At 43.1% G+C, this 15972-nt stretch overlaps 1 protein-coding gene across 10 annotated transcripts in view; it reads left to right on the top strand.

Moving 5' to 3' along the window:
* The window catches only part of RBL1 (RB transcriptional corepressor like 1), a 76184-nt gene that overhangs the window by 1478 nt on the left and 58734 nt on the right, over positions 1–15972 (top strand). For 5 of the 10 annotated variants that reach the window (XM_037915479.2, XM_043527370.1, XM_043527371.1 and 2 more), the window contains exons 2-3: positions 6630–6763; positions 7657–7857. The exons of 1 other annotated variant lie outside the window; for it this stretch is intronic. In XM_037915479.2, coding sequence (XP_037771407.1) covers positions 6630–6763; positions 7657–7857 — 335 coding nt within the window. Of the gene's footprint in view, positions 1–3150; positions 3568–6627; positions 6764–6848; positions 6931–7656; positions 7858–15972 lie in introns of those variants that run through there. 4 more of the 10 variants (XM_037915480.2, XM_037915484.1, XM_037915483.1 and 1 more) reach the window with 4 other exon arrangements.

Here is a 15972-nt window from a genome sequence, read left to right as displayed (position 1 = left end):
TATTTGAACTGACTCTTGTTTAGTCTTTGTGGGGAAACATAAGTGGGTATATGTATCTTGCTTTCAAAGGATGCTAGAATGATCTTGATCTTAAAGGTCAGAGTGGTGGTATCCAAATTTTTCAGCCTAAAGGCTGAACATACTTTTTCAAAGAAATCAGGAGTCAGTGTTTTGGGGCAGAGTTTTGCCCGGTCATTCACCCTTTTCACCACTTATTTGCAGGGAGAACAGAAACCACATGCAAATATAGCTTACTACCGCCCCTGGTGCAGAGGGTAAGAAGTAGGAACGGCTAGAGCATGCTGTGTACCAGCTAGATTGGGGTGGGCAAACTTTTTGGCCTGAGGGCCACATTGGGGTGGCAAAACTGTATGGAAGGCCAGGTAGGGAAGGCTGTGCCTCCCCAATCAGCCTGGCCCCCCGCCGCCTATCCGCCCCCTCCAACTTCCTGCCCCCTGACTGCCCCGCTCTGAACTCCCAACCCATCCAACCGACCCATCTCTTTGTCCCCTGACCGCCCCCTCCCGGGACCCCCTGGGACTCCCACGCCTATCCAACCCCCGCCCCCACCCCCCCGGTTCCCTGACTGCCCCCTGGGATCCTCTGCCCCTTATCCAACTCCCCATCCCCTTACCATGCCACTCAGAGTGGCAGAACTGGCTTATTGGAAAGCCGGGGAGGTGGGTGGGCGCAAGCCATGCTGCCCACACAGCAGCATGGCTGCAGGGGTGGGGGCGCGCAGGAGACAGAAGAGGAGGGGCCGGGGGCTAGCCTCACCAGTCAGGAGCTCAAGGGCAGGGTAGGATGGTCCCGTGGGCCGGATGTGGCCTGCAGGCTGTTGTTTGCCCACCTCTGAGCTAGATCCATCTGGCATATGATCCCTAGTTCCCTTGCACAAGTTAGAGCAGCCCCCAAATTTGATTGATAGTTGGATGGAGCAGGAGGTACTTTGGCCATGCCTACACTACAAACTTACGTTGACTCAAGTTACGTTGGCATACGGCCGTCACTGTTAGTACATTGCTTGTGTGTGTGCATACTTGGCTGCTTATGCTGGTGGTGCTCATACTCTCCAAGAGTGCTTGTATCAATGCAGAGTGCAGTGCACCATGAGTAGGTATCCCATTGTGCAACTCACCCCGTCTAGCGCACTGTCTTGGAAAGTTTTGGCAATGCATGATAGGGCCGAAACGAGTCATGCAGGGGTGACTGGGAGCATGGGGTCTACTTCCCAGTTTGCAGCTGTCTCCATCTCATAATGTTATCTGTATCCCATAATTTTTGTGCCTTTATTTCAAAACTCCACAAACCCACGTGGCCCTCCTCGCTGTCTGTCATCTCTGACAAAAGCATGGAGACTGCATAGCTTTGCACTATTGTCATAAACATTGAAAACACAGGGTGTGCAATCCTGGAGTATTTGCAGAGGTGCTTGAAAAACCAAATCAGTGGGGAACATGACGATTTCTTGGACACATTGCTGTGCTACATCATGAGAACCAATTCAAGGTTGTTGGTGGCATTCACAGAAATAGCTGCAGATGTTGGAGTGCTGCTTCTGGGTTCGAGAAACAAGCTCTGACTGGTGGGATCTCATTCTAATGTAGGTTTGGAATGACAAGCAATGGCTGCAGATCTTTCATCTTGGGATGTAAAAGGTTAACCAGTAAGCATTAACCCTGGCGGCCCCACATCGGGCCGGTGTGGGGGGGACCCTAGCCGCAACACATCAGACCCCAGTCCTGGCTGCGCTGGACCCTGGCCGGATTGGCGCCCCAGCTACCTCGGTTAACTGGTTACATGAAATTTTAATCGTTGAACTGGTTTACTTTTTTTAACCAATATTTACATCCCTACTTTTGGTGCAAGTCCACATTCCTGGATTCATGTGCCAAGCTCACACCTGCCCTCCAGCACAGGGACACCAAAATGAGAGCTATACTGAGAGTGGAGAAGTGAGTGGGAATCACAGTGTGGAGACTTGCAACCCCAGATTGCTACTGGGCAGTCGGGAATCAATTCGGAGTTGGGAAATCTACCATGGAGGCCGTTGTGATGCGACTGTGTGGTGCCATTAATTGCCTCCTGCTCTGGCAGTGTGCAGGACATAGTGGGTGGATTTGCAGGAATGGGATTCCAAAACTACAGTGGAGCAATGGACAACACACACATCCCTATTTTGGCACCAGACCACCTTGCTACTGAGTACATCAACAGAAAGGGCTACATTTCTGTGGTTATGCAAACATTGGTGGATCACCAGGGACACTTCACTGACATCAGTGTGGGCTGTTCAGGAAATGTGCACGACGCTTGCATCTTTAAGAACAGAGGACTGTTCATAGAGCTACGAGCAGGGACTTTCTTTCCCAATCGGCGGATTACTATTGGGATGTTGAAATGCCAACAGTGATGCTGGGGGACCCAGCCTATCCCTTTTTCCCCTGGCCATACACCAGCCACCTCGACTGCACCAAGGAACAATTTAACTACTGGCTCAGCCAGTGTGGAACGACAGTTGAATGTGCTTTTTGTTATGAAGGGTCGCTGGCATTGTTAACTCACAAGATTGGACCTCCAGTGAGAAAAATATCCCAATGGTTATAGCTGTCTGCTTTGGCCTGCATAATGAATGTATGGCAAAGGGGGGAAAGTTTCTGCTGAGGTGGATGGCAGAGGCGGCATGGCTGTCTGATAAATTTGAACATCCAAATAAAAGGGCTCAAGGCAGAGTGAAATGGCTCAGGAAGGCTTTGAATGACCATTTTAATAGTGAGTAATGTGTGGTGTTGTAGTGTGCTCTATCTGACCCTGCTCTTTTGCAGCCTGGTAGAAATCGTGTGGTGATTTGCTGTACATGTAGGAATATAACATTAATTCACCTATTTGTTTTGTGAATGGTCATGTGGATTGTGTGACATGAAATAACAGATAAAGGGCAGTATATGTTGTGAACTAATAAAGATGAATTATGTTACAGAATAAAATTCTATTGGAACAAAATCAGTGCAAAAAAATTGTAATTTCACAACACATACATTTAAAAACGTAATAAATTTAGTTATGAAGGGTGAAAGAATTTTCATGTCCATTTCAGCTACACAGATACCAACTATGGCTTACACAGACCTGTGTATGTGAAGCTGTGATTGTCTTTATCACTCTACTCTGATGGACATTAACGGTACTGCAACGACTCCTTAAGCCATTTGGAATGTTGGGGGTGTGGTGGTTATGAGAGGTCTCAATATGGAATTCTCAGTGGGCTGCAGAGGGAGCAAGCCTGGGACTGTTGAAGCTGAAAGTCCAGCAGAGTCTGCTGCATCTGTGTTTGCTGCCTGAGAAGCTCCACTGTGCCCTGTTGATCTTCCTCTCCTCTTCCAGGCTGTCTGCATTGTTCATCCTCCAGGCCCTGTGCTTATGGTCCAATGCAGCGCTGGCTTGCAGGATGTCCTGGAACATGTTATTCTGAGTCCTCCTCTTTCTCCACCTTATGTGGCTCTGCAAATGTGGAGGGGGAAACTCCGAAGGCCACAGTGGCAACAGCTGAAGATAAAACACACAGCGGTACTATTGTTGGTACATTCACTACAGAAAGTGAAACTTAAGATGTTAAACTTGCTCCCCAAAAGTTTTAAGCACTACATTCTCACTTCTGCTTGGGATTGCTTGTGCATGGCACCAATCACTGCCCCCCCCCCCCCCCCGTAGGCCATACTCATCGTGGCAGGTGAAGGAAAATGAGAAGGGAATTACTTGGTTGCATGATTCTAATAATATATAGGATAATGACCATGAATACTGGCACCCTTTTCCACAGTTGATGGTGATTTTAGCTGATATATCTCTCTTGAAGGTATCAAAGGCTCTCATGCAGCTGCTACTGGCATCCCAAAGCCACCTGGGCCCATGTGCTGCTAGCCTGTGTACTGCAATGGTGCCTGCTGAAGTTATCACTGAGTGGCATGGGAAAGTGTCCTACTTTGGAGGAAGAAACAAGGCAGCCCTCCCTAGAAACCATCAGAGGATTGCAGAGTACTTCCATTAAAACTTCATCGAGATCTCTCAGGAGGATTCAAGGGACATCCCTGTGTACATAAACAAACTGCTATGCTTGGTCACCCTCCCTAGCTCTAGAGGGGAATGAAAAATCAGATAGCAGCTCTACCTCTTGATTGTACCACTACCTCTTCTAGCATGAGTAAATTAATGAAAAGTGAAAAGATTGTGTCCTACTACTTTGGGGGGGGGGGACAACTTTGTAATTGAACATTTATGTACACTCTTAGCCAAGGTTCCTTCCCCTGCATTGGGCTCACTCGTGCTGGACTGCGGTGGAGTCAAAAACAGATCCTGGCTCACTGCACAGCTGGATCCCATGGTCACCTGTCCCCCACCCTCCTCTTCATCCAACATCTCCTACTCTTTGCTGTTCATGGCAGGGGCTTGTGACTTAAGCTCTTTCAAGGTATTCATGGTGCTTTTGAGAGGGGTGCTGCAATCTCTGCTGAGGGTGGCATGCAGCTCTTTATAAAAGCGGCAGGTCTGTGGCTTGGCACTAAATTGGTTGTTGGCCTCCCTGGCCACCTGGTATGCTACTGCAGCTGCTTGGCTTTCACATGGCACTGCTGCTGGTCCCTGTCATACCCTGTCAAGGTTCCCTCCCCACTCTGTACTCTAGGGACCTGCATGAAAGACCCCCTAAGCTTATTTTTACCAGCTTAGGTTAAAAACTTTCCCAAGGCACAAACTTTGCCTTGTTCTTGAACAGTATGCTGCCACCACCAAGCGCTTTAACAAAGAACCAGGGAAAAGGATCACTTGGAGTTCCTCTTCCCCCAGCAATCCCCCCAAGCCCTTACACTCCCCTTTCCTGGGGAGGCTTGAGAATAAACCAGTTGAGCACAGACCAGCTTGGGTTTCTTAGGGCCCTAGAAACCCAGTCAGATTCTTAAAAATCAGAACTTTATTAGAAGAACAAAACAAAGATAAAAGAAACACTCTGTATGATTAGAATGGAAGATAATCTGACAGGCAGTCAGATTTCAAACATTGAGAATCTCTCTAGGCAAAACCTTAAGTTACAAAAGCAGGAATACACATTCCCTCCAGCACAGCAAATTTACAAGCCAAAATAAAGAGAACCTAATGCGTTTTCTAGCTAGATTACTTACTAAATTTACAGGAGTTGGAGGCTTCCATTTTTGATCTGTTCCCAGCAAAGGTATTAAACAGACAAAAGCCTTTTTCCCCCTCTCCAGATTGGAAAGCATTTTGGTCCCCTTATTGGTTATTTTGGGTTAGGTGCTAGCGAGGTTACCTTAGCATGTGAAAGGGTTTTGCCTCTGGCCAGGAAGGATCTTATAGCACTGTATACAGAAAGGTGGTTACCCTTCCCAGTATATTTATGACTTACCCCTTCTCCTACATCCCCCTGAACAGTCTGCTCATAGCGGGCAACGTTTCTACGGCTGAATCAGAGCTATGCCTTCACAGTCTCTTCTCCCCCACAAGCCCAGGAGAGCTAATATGTCCTGTCTACTCCAGGCAGGAGCACAGCTGGAGTGTGTGGATGGCATGGTTAGGTAGGTGGTTGCAATCAACAATGGAGAGTTGATAAGTGTGCTCACAAGCCGGGCAAGCAGAAAAAGGAATCTTAAAAATTCACAGGGCTTTAAAGGGGAGAGGGTGGCTTCCAGTCTTTGTGACCCTTGGGCAGTGGAGTTCATACTGTGTTTGGGTACTTCGTTCCAGTCTCTATGTAATGACACAGCTCTTTTGAATATGCCCTGTCTCGCCTTTCCCCCCAAGCTCTCACCCACCTCTTCCCACAAGCCCTCTTTCTGGCTTTTGCCTCCTCCCCTGAGTGATGCTGGGAGCCAGCAGAGCGGGTTGGGGCTGGGTTGCTCACTGCTGCCAACGACAGACCCCCTGCTAACCCCACAGGCCGCCCTGGACCCCCCCGTCCCCCTGGGGCTCGGGGTGGTTGCTCCGGCTCTGCTTGGACCTGTTCTGGGCACCACCAAAAATTATACAAACCGGCACCCATGGGCTTTAACAATAGTTTGGAGAGGTCATTCTAACTATAAGGAAACATGGAAGAACTTCCATGTGAAGGTGCCAGTAGGGGGATAAAATAGACAGGGCTGGCTTCACTGATGTTGCAGAAATGATAATGGGTTTCTAGCTGATCAGTAGCCAGATTGTGGCCTCGTGGAGTACTACAGTATATTATCTTTAATACAGAGGTGCAGTCAGCAGAGACCTCAGGGCTCTGCAATATGTAGTGGTTTATTGTGATCTAAGTGGCCAAATCATATTGCAGGCCTTGTAGTGTCTGTCTGTCTTTAAAGGAACAATCAGCTGCTGTCTACTCTGTTCCATGCAAATTAAGGATAGTCCTCCACTCCTAGGAAGTTATGGTGTGGTTCTATTTGGGCAGTTTTGGTTCCCTTGTTCTGGCCCGATTTAAAAAGAAAAAATCATCCAACCCTGAGTAAATATTGGTTCTTGTTCCTGTCCCAAAGGATTTTAGAGATACTTGAAGTAGATGAAAAGCTGAGACTGCAAATTGAGCATTGTTGCCCTGGAAAAGTTTGTCCGTTGATTGTTTACTTCTGGTTTGACAGGGAGAAGTGGTACATTGGTTGGCTTGTGCTCTATATGTTGCTTGTCGTAAAAGCATACTTCCCACTGTTGGAAGTGGCCTTATGGAAGGAAACTGTGTTTCACTGACTAGGATACTACGGTCAGCCAAACTAAGGTACTTTTGTGTTTTTGCTTTTTGCTTTTTTCTGGAGACCTAAATGTCTGTGTGTAGTCACAGCTTCTTTTTTCCCTTATTGTAGATCTGCTCCCCTTTTGACTGCTGTTTTACTTACATTCTAACTGAAAGCAGAATGGCACTTTCTTCGTAGCGGTGGAAGTAGGGTATCATTGATATTGCACAAATATAAAATCCAGCACATTATCCAGTTTTCACAGATATTAAGGCCAGAGGAGACTGTTAAGATCCTCTAGTCTTATTTCCTCCATAACATAGGCCAGAGTAGGGATGTTAACCAGTTAACTGGTAAGCATTAATGTTACCGGTTAACCGGTAAGTGTTAACCCCCCCAGTCCGACCCCGCTCTGGCTGGGCCCCAGCCAGCCCTTTAATTCGTTAACTGTTTAAATTAAATATTTTAAAACGGTTAACTTTTAAAACTCAGATGAATGCTTGGGTGCTTAGAGATATATAATTACATAAGTATTTATGCACTTCAGTGTTAGTTCAACACCTAATTCTTCAATACAGGTGTCTTGGTTAAGCACCCAGTTGTGAAAATTACATTTTCCCTGCCCCTCAACTCTTCTGTTTTTTCTGACCCCACCAAAGAGAGCCACGTTCTCTGATCTGAATGAATCCATGTAAGGGTGTGGAAACCAAAGGAAATCCCCAAGTAAGAGTTAACTGTGTGGAACATACTCAGCACTAGAATCTAGCAAAGTGTGTTTATCCTTTTCTGTAATTAAGGCAGTTACTAAGCAATAAATTAGTCAGATTTGGTTTTCACCAAAAGTCCATCTTTTTAAGAAAAGATTAAGAATTGGGGGGGAAAAAATCTTTGTTTCATGGCTGGAGATTAAATTATAATTAAATGTTGCTCTTTTAAGTTTAATTCAGTTTTTTAGTAAAATGAAAAAGTGGATGGACATGTCAGACCTGCCACAGGAATTTCGGGAACGAATGGAGAGGTTGGAGAGAAACTTTGAAGTATCAACTGTGATTTTCAGAAAGTTTGAACCAATATTTTTGGATGTATTTCAAAATCCTTATGAAGAAACACCTAAACCACAAAGGAGCAGGAAACAGAGGTATATTGAGAGATTTAAATGATTTTACTGAGAACTGGGCTGTCGATTAATTGCAGTTAACTCACACAATTAACTCAAAAAAATTGACTGCAATTAAAAAAAAAATCGCAATTAATTGCACTGTTAAACAATAGAATACCGATTGAAATTTTATTAAATATTTTGGATGGTTTTTCTACATTTTCAAATATTTTGATTTCTATTACAACACAGAATACAAAGTGTACAGTGCTCACTTTATATTATTAAAAATATTTCCACTGTAAAAATGATTTTAAAAAAGCGTTTTTCAATTCACCTCATACAAGTACTGTAGTGCAATCTCTATCATGAAAGTGTAACTTACAAATGTAGATTTTTATTTTGTTTTGTTACATAAGTGCACTCAAAAACAAAACTATGTAAAACTTTAGAGCCTACAGATCCACTCAGTCCTACTTCTTGTTCAGCCATTTGCTAAGACAAACAAGTTTGTTTACATTTACGGGAGGTACTGTTGCCTGTTTCTTATTTACAGTATCACCTCAAAGTGAGAACAGGCATTCGCATGGCACTTTTAGTAGTCGGCATTGCAAGATATTTACATGCCAGATATGCTAAACATTTGTATGCCCCTTCATGCTTCATCTACCATTCCGGAGGACATGCTTCCATGCTGATGATGTTTGCTTAAAAAAAAAAAAAAAAAAAAAAAAAAAGTGCATTAATTAAATTTGTGACTGAACTCCTTGCGGGAGAGCTCAGATGATGACTCAGCACATGTTGTTTGATTTACAAACACTGTCACTGCAGATTTGAAAAAATGCAAAGAAGGTACCAATGTGAGATTTCTGAAGATAGCTACAGTACTCGACCGAAGGTTTAAGAATCTGAAGTGCCGTCCAAAATCTGAGAGGAACGAGATGTGGAGCATGCTTTTAGAAGTCTTAAAAGAGCAACACTTGGATGCAGAAACTACAGAACCCGAACCACCAAAAAAGAAAATCAATCTTCTGCTGGTGGCATCTGAGTCAGATGCCGAAAATTAACATACATCAGTCCGCTCTGCTTTGGATTGTTTTCAAGCAGAACCTGTCATCAGTATGCATGCATATCCTCTGGAATAGTGGTTAGCACATCTGGCACGTAAATATCTTGCGACGCCGGTGTGACGTTATTGACGTGAACTGTGACCGTATAGATCATTGTTGCAAGCACTGTTATATATTTGCAGCAAATATTGTGCAGAGGAGGTCAAGGGGGGTGTCTATGGAAAGGTTGTAGTTTGCTGGTTATGATTATGCTGTCTGTATGTGTGTATCATTTTTATATTTGAAGTGATGAATATTGGCTATGTACTTGTATCTCAGTGTGTTTGATTCTAAGTAGCCCCAGTGAAGCATTTGGTCAGCTTCTTGAGAAGGAACTTACTGAGAATAGTCCTAAATCACGAAACACTTAACTGACCATGGACTTTGGGAGACGCCAATCCATATCTGAGCTTTCCTGGGAGCATTCAAACTAACATGTAAACAATGGCGTCAGCCTGCAAAAACCTGAATCATTCATGGACATGTGATGTGCCCAGGTGACTACAAACTCCATCTTGTTGCTGTGATTTTGCACAGGAGAAAAAAGGGGTTTCCTTCCACATGGCTGAAGATAGATATAAAAGGCCCTGGAAACCCCTCCATTTTGTCTTCATTCCTGCTTCTTAATTCTGAAAGAACTTCGCTGGAAACTGAAGCTCCAAACAAAGGACTGACGGACCCATCCAAGCTGGAATGTTTGTATTCCAGAGACTTGATCAGTTTAATTGAGCAGTAATCCCGTCAAGCCTGAACTAAGAATTTTGCAATTGTTGTATGTATTTGATTCCATTTAACCAATTCTGACTCTCATCTATATTTCTTTTTATGGATAAACCTTTAGATTTTAGATTCTAAAGGATTGGCAACAGCATGATTTGTGGGTAAGATCTGACTTGGGTCTGGGACTTGGTCCTTTGGGATCGGGAGAACCTTTTTTCTTTTACTGGGGTATTGGGTTTTCATAACCATTCATCCCCATAAGAAGCGCTGCTGGTGGTGATACAAGGGAACTGGAGTATCTAAGGGAAATTGCTTGTATGACTTCTGGTTAGCCAGTGGGGTAAAACCAAGGTCTTCTGTGTTTGGTTGGTTTGGTGTGCCTTAATAGTAAAGGAAACGCAGGCTTTGTCTGTAACTGCCCTGCTCTAAGCAATCCTGAATTGATACTCTCAGTTGTGTCCTGCCAGAGGCAGTGTTGTTATGGTTCCAACAGTGCCATGCGAACGCCTGTTCTCACTCTCTCGTGACATTGTAAACAAGAAGCGAACAGCATTATCTCCTGCAAATGTAACCAAACTTGCTTGTCTGAGCGATTGGACTGAGTGGACTTTTAGGCTCTAAAGTTTTATATTGTTTTTGAATGTAGTTTTTTTGTACGTAATTTGACATTTGTAAGTTCAACTTTCATGATAAAGAGATTGCACTACAGTTCTTATATTAAGTGAATTGAAAATACTATGTCTTTTGTTTTTTACAGTGCAAATGTATATAATCAAAAAAATATAAAGTGGGCACTGTACACTTTGTGTTCTGTGTTGTAATTAAAATAAATATATTTGAAAATGTAGTAAACATCCAAAAATATTTAAATAAATGGTATTCTATTGTTTATCAGTGTGATTAATTGCTATAAATTTTTTTTAATCACTTGACAGCCCTACTGAAAACTTCTGTTTAAGCAATGGTAAGGCCATGATTTATACTTTGAAAATCAGGAAAAGGTGTTAACTTGATAGATGTCACTTTTGGGTTCAGTTCTGCAATGAGATGCACTTAGTTGCATGTATGCCCCTGTGGAGTTCCATTGATGTCAGTGGGGCTCTGCATAAGTGCCTGGTCATCCTGCATGCAATTGGTTGCAAGATATCAGGACTTTGGCCAGCACTAGTGCCCCTGTTTGGGTGAGCATTAAGCACCTGCTGTGATGCTGAAGATACTATTCTTCAAATGAAACCTCAAGCTAAAGTTCTGATTACTTGTGTTCAACAAAAATCCTATAGCACTTCTTTCAAGAGCAGGGGTATTGGCCTCAGTGTCCTGTTCAAATACTAGCTCTTGTAATTAGTCTTCCTGAAATGATTCCTGTAGGTTCAGAAGGCTACAGTATCTTACTTTTCTGAATGGGTGCGTAATGTTATGCATTGTCAAGTATCCTACATAGTTTTTTTTAATTGGGTTTGTGTGCTTCTTTCTGATGTCCAAAAAAATATTCATTTTAAAAAAAAAGTTTTCTGATTGTCTTACATGAGAAATATGAGAGATCAAGTCTGTGGGGTTTTTTTGTTTGTTTCCTGTGGGTTTTTTTGTTTGGGTTTTGTGTGGGTGTTTTTGTTTTGTTTTTTTTTTTTTGAGCGAGAGAGAGAGAGATTTGGGAGTCCTCATATATCCAGGGTGGATAAAAATCAATGATTTAAAAAAAAAAAAAAATTTAAATTTACATAGGGTTTTTTTGATAGTTTTAATTAATATACACTATAGCTCAAAGGTATCATATCATGGAATTGGGATGAGAAATTCTAATTCTATAGAATGAGACAATATATTCATGTAATTTTTAAGAAAAGTTTTGTAAATGAGTTCCAATAGTTCATGGATTAGGGACCCAATTTTATGGGGTTTCAGGGGCTTCTGTATAGATTATTTATCTATCTACCCAATGGGACTCAGTGCTCAGTCTAGAAGATACCATCAGAGATATTTAGTTTTGCAGTTCTCAAACTGTGGATTTGTGTCTCCAGAGGTAACATACTTGTTAACAGCAAAAATGTTTTTAAATAATATATAGAGGTGAGAAATAACAGACCTCAACTCTATTGTCCCTCTGCAAATTTGTGTACACAGAGTCAGTCCCTTACCTCTCTCTAAAAGTGCAAATTTTCAAAAGGTTTAATGAATAGAAGATGGTTGGGGGGCGGAATAGATCTGGACAAGGAGAAGTCTGGAGATAAATGTGAGAAGTGAGGGACATATGCTTTTTTGTTAAAATATGTGTTTGTTGAAGAAAAAAAATCCAGAATACATGATGATGTTGTTGGTTGTTGTTTTAGTTAAATAAAACAATTTAAATGTCTGTCTGGTGGTGATCTCCTCCTAATTTAGCATAGCAAGAAAATCGTCCAAATATTAATGATTAACTTGTTGAACTGGAGATTGTACACCTCCCAATGACTTCATAAATATCTGCTTCAGTTACCTTTAGTAAATGAAATAACCAAACAATCATTCATTTTCTGATATAACTGTAAAACTAATATGAAAAGTTTTTTCAAAATAAATCACTGTTTAAAAATGTATAGTGTGTACCTTCTAAAAATGAAACCTACATCTATCTCTGAATTGTGAAGAATACATATTAAGGTTATAACAACCAACAAGAATGCACGTTTATGTAGAAAACCATGATTAAATCGAGTCTTCCTGAGTAGTGATTTAAATCAAATCCACCCTGCATGTATCTGTTGGAAAGCTTCTGTTATCTTAATTAAAGGGGGAATTGAATACTCTGTGGGGAATTCTGCTCTAAAAAATTAAAAATTCTACACACTATATGTTAAAATTCTGCATATTTTATTTGTCAAAATAACCCAATATAATCACACCAGTTTCAATTATTTTTGGTCATTTATTTCAAAATACCTGACATCAAGTATGTCTGTAACAATACAGACAACAAAAAAGATTCAGGAAATGTTTTTTGACAAATAGATTCCTTACTAGGTATATTAATACAGAATTCGGAGTAATTCGTTTTTAATAGGGAATGCTGAGTAGTAATTCATTTAAAGTACACTGCAGAACCATGTTTCCCACACCCCTCAGAGGTAGTGCAAAGACTGGGGGAGTTAGGGGTAGCTGAGGGAGAGGAAAGTAATTGCTGGGAAGGAGCCTGGACGTGAACTTGGAGGGTTGGTGAAAAGTATGGAACAGGGTTTTTTGGGGTGGTGGGAAGGGATTGTTAGGAAGTTTCCACCATGCATACTCTGGCCGACCCCTAGCCTCTTCCATACAGTCAGGCACATGTGGCCCCATCCCCATGTGGTCCTGCATCCCCATGTGTCCTTGCACCCTCTCTCGACCTGTCCTTCCGCCCCCCTTCAGACACCCACTCCCCCTGTCCCCATGTGTCTGTACCTCCATTCAGATATCCCCCTGTCTCCATGTGGCCCTGCACCTCCCTCCCCCCTGTAGCCCTGCGCTTCAATTCCCATTTCCCTGCCAGGCTGTCCTCCCCTATTAGCCCTTACGAGCCACTGTCTGACCCCCACAGCAGTCCCATGCAGTCTCCCTATGTCCCCTGTCTCCTGACCTGGCCCAACAGGCACTGTGAAGAAGGCAGGCTCTTTCTCTTTCCTGGCTGGCCGGGAGCTGCTGCTCTGTTCTAGTGCCATAGTGCCCTCGGGTGGGGGAAAAGGCAGAACTGAAGCAACTTTCTGGAAGAAACTTTTTTCTATGAAAAATATGCACAGCTTGTTAATTGTGTGTGCAGTGGCGCAGTATTCCCCCAGGAGTAATTGAATTCAGCTGACTTTTTCTCTCAAAGGTGTGTTAGTTGTAGCTGTGAAATTGGTGTAAACAAAAAACAAGAGTTCTAATCAACCTAGCTAAAAATCCTTTTCCCCTCTATCATTTTCTCACTTTGTCTTATTCCATCTGAGAATGCTATTAGTTTGTCTATAAAGTTCCAGGATAGACAAAATCTGAACTTCTAATGCAGAAAAGAATAATGTTATTAAATATAAAAGTTATAAATCCATTATTTTTTCTTTGCAAGTTCAGGTCACCCTTAAACAGCTACTTGTGTTTCCCCTAGAGCAGGGGTGGGGAAACTGCAGGCTACATCTGGCCTGCCAGCTGTTTTAGTCCAGCCCTTGAGCTCCCACCGGGGAGCTAGGTTTGGGGCTTGCCCTGCTCCGGCGCTCCACCGGGGAGCAAGGTTGGGGGCTGCGCCGCGTGGCTCCCGGAAGCAGAGGCATGTCCCCCCGCCCCCAGCTCCTACGCATAGGGGCAGCCAGGGGGCTCCACTCCACACACTGCCTCCACCGCAAGCACACTCCCCCTTCCCCAGCCCGGAACCACCTCCTGCACGGCGGGAGGCGTGGAGGGAAGTGTTCATCACATATTTTGTGTAATTTTGACTTTCGTTAATTTTAGGGCTGTCAAGCGATGAACCCTGAACTCCTCAATTCTGGCCCCACCCCAGAGCCCGCACCCCAACCACAATTTTGTGGGCATTCTTGGCTTGCCATACAATTCCTATACCCAGAGGTGGCCCTCAGGCCAAAAAGTTTGCCCACCCCTGCCCTAGAAGTAGGTATTTACGTAGTATAGATCCTTAAAGATGCAATTTTGATTTGTGAGTAATATGTGATTACAAATAACTTTTGATATTAACACTTCGTTAAAATGAATGAAAAAATTTCACACTTATTTTTTTATTCTGCTATCCTTACTTCCCCTGCTGTTTTCTCCAGTGACCAAAATTTCCTTATTGTTAGTGAGGTTTACACATGTGCACTGAATGGACAGTTGACCCCTAATAGATTTACAGTGAGGAGACAAACTTCATAACCAGAGACTTTCTTTTGTGTAGAATATAGCAGTCTTCATAAGTACCTTCCCTAGTAGTACTTTCCATTCCCTGGATCTGAATTACTTCAACCCCTAATATCATTGAACCATTCTTCTGTATTTTACTTTTTTCTATTCATATTTTTTGTTGGTGGGGTTGCTTAAATATATTTAATACTTTAAGGCATTAAAACACTTAGAAAAACAGTTGATATAATTAAAATTCCCTTAGTTGTCCCACTGTGGACCAATTCCAGGAGAGTTCTGACACAGTTGTGACATCAGCATCATGATGCATGTTAGGGTATCATAGCTAAGGCTAAGATTTTGTCATGTTATTTTTGTAAACATCACAGACAGGTCACTGGCAATAAACAAAAATTCACGGAAGCTGTGACCTGTCTATGACTTGCTGCTGCGGCTTCATGGTTTTCCCCCGCCACCGTGGTGACTGGGAGCTGTGGGGTACACCGTCAGCCCACGGCAGCTGGAAGGTGCAGGGGGGTCCCCCTCCACCCATGACAGCTGGGAGCTGCAGGGTGACCATATTTCCCAAAGAGAAAATGGGACACCCTGAGCCACTTGCCCAAGGCGTCCTGTCCTGTTACCCCCCCAAGCTGAAGCTGTCATCCGTAGCTGGAACCCTGAGGAGGGCCCCCTCAGGAGTCTGTCACCTGTCACTGGAACCTTTCAGAGAGCCCCCTGTCGTCTGTAGCTGGAACCCTGCCAGGGCCCCACTGGCTGCTGGCTCCAGGGTCCCAAAGCCCCTGGGGCTGAAGCAGAGAATGTCATGGAGGTCTCTGGAAGTGACTTCCATGACCTCTGTGACATAAATGTAGCCTTAATCATAGCAGAACAGGAGCTCATCTGATCGAGGAGGGGGTCAGAAGATCCAAAAGAAGAATTAGGAAGAGTTTGTGGGGTCGCAGAATGTTGTCCTGCGCCGGATTAGAGAGATTGTGGACCAGGGAGGTGTTCATCACATAACTTGTGTAATTTTGACTTTCATTAATTTTAGGGCTGTCAAGCGATCAAAAAAATTAATCGCACGATTAAACAATAATAAAATACCATTTATTTAAATATTTTTGGATATTTTCTACATTTTCAAATATATTCATTTCAGTTGTAACACAGAATACAAAGTGTACAATGCTCACTATATTTTTATTACAAATATTTGCACCATAAAAAACAAAATAGTATTTTTCAATTCACCTAATACAAGTAGAACTATCTACAAAAAATAACTGCATTCAAAAATAAAACAATGTAAAACTTTAGCTCCTACAAATCCACTGAGTCCTACTTCAGCCAATTGCTCAAACAAGTTTGGTTACAATTTTCAGGAGATAATACTGCCCACTTCTTGTTTACAGTGTCACCTGAAAGTGAGAACAGGTGTTCGCATGGCACTGCTGTAGCCGGCGTTGCAGGATATTTACATGCCAGGTGTGCTAAATATTCATTTGTCCCT

Source organism: Chelonia mydas, chromosome 13, assembly GCF_015237465.2.
Source record: "Chelonia mydas isolate rCheMyd1 chromosome 13, rCheMyd1.pri.v2, whole genome shotgun sequence".
Classification (NCBI taxonomy): Eukaryota; Metazoa; Chordata; order Testudines; family Cheloniidae; genus Chelonia; species Chelonia mydas.
The sequence above is the reverse complement of the archived record's forward strand: the minus strand, read 5'-3'. Positions and strand labels throughout refer to the sequence as shown.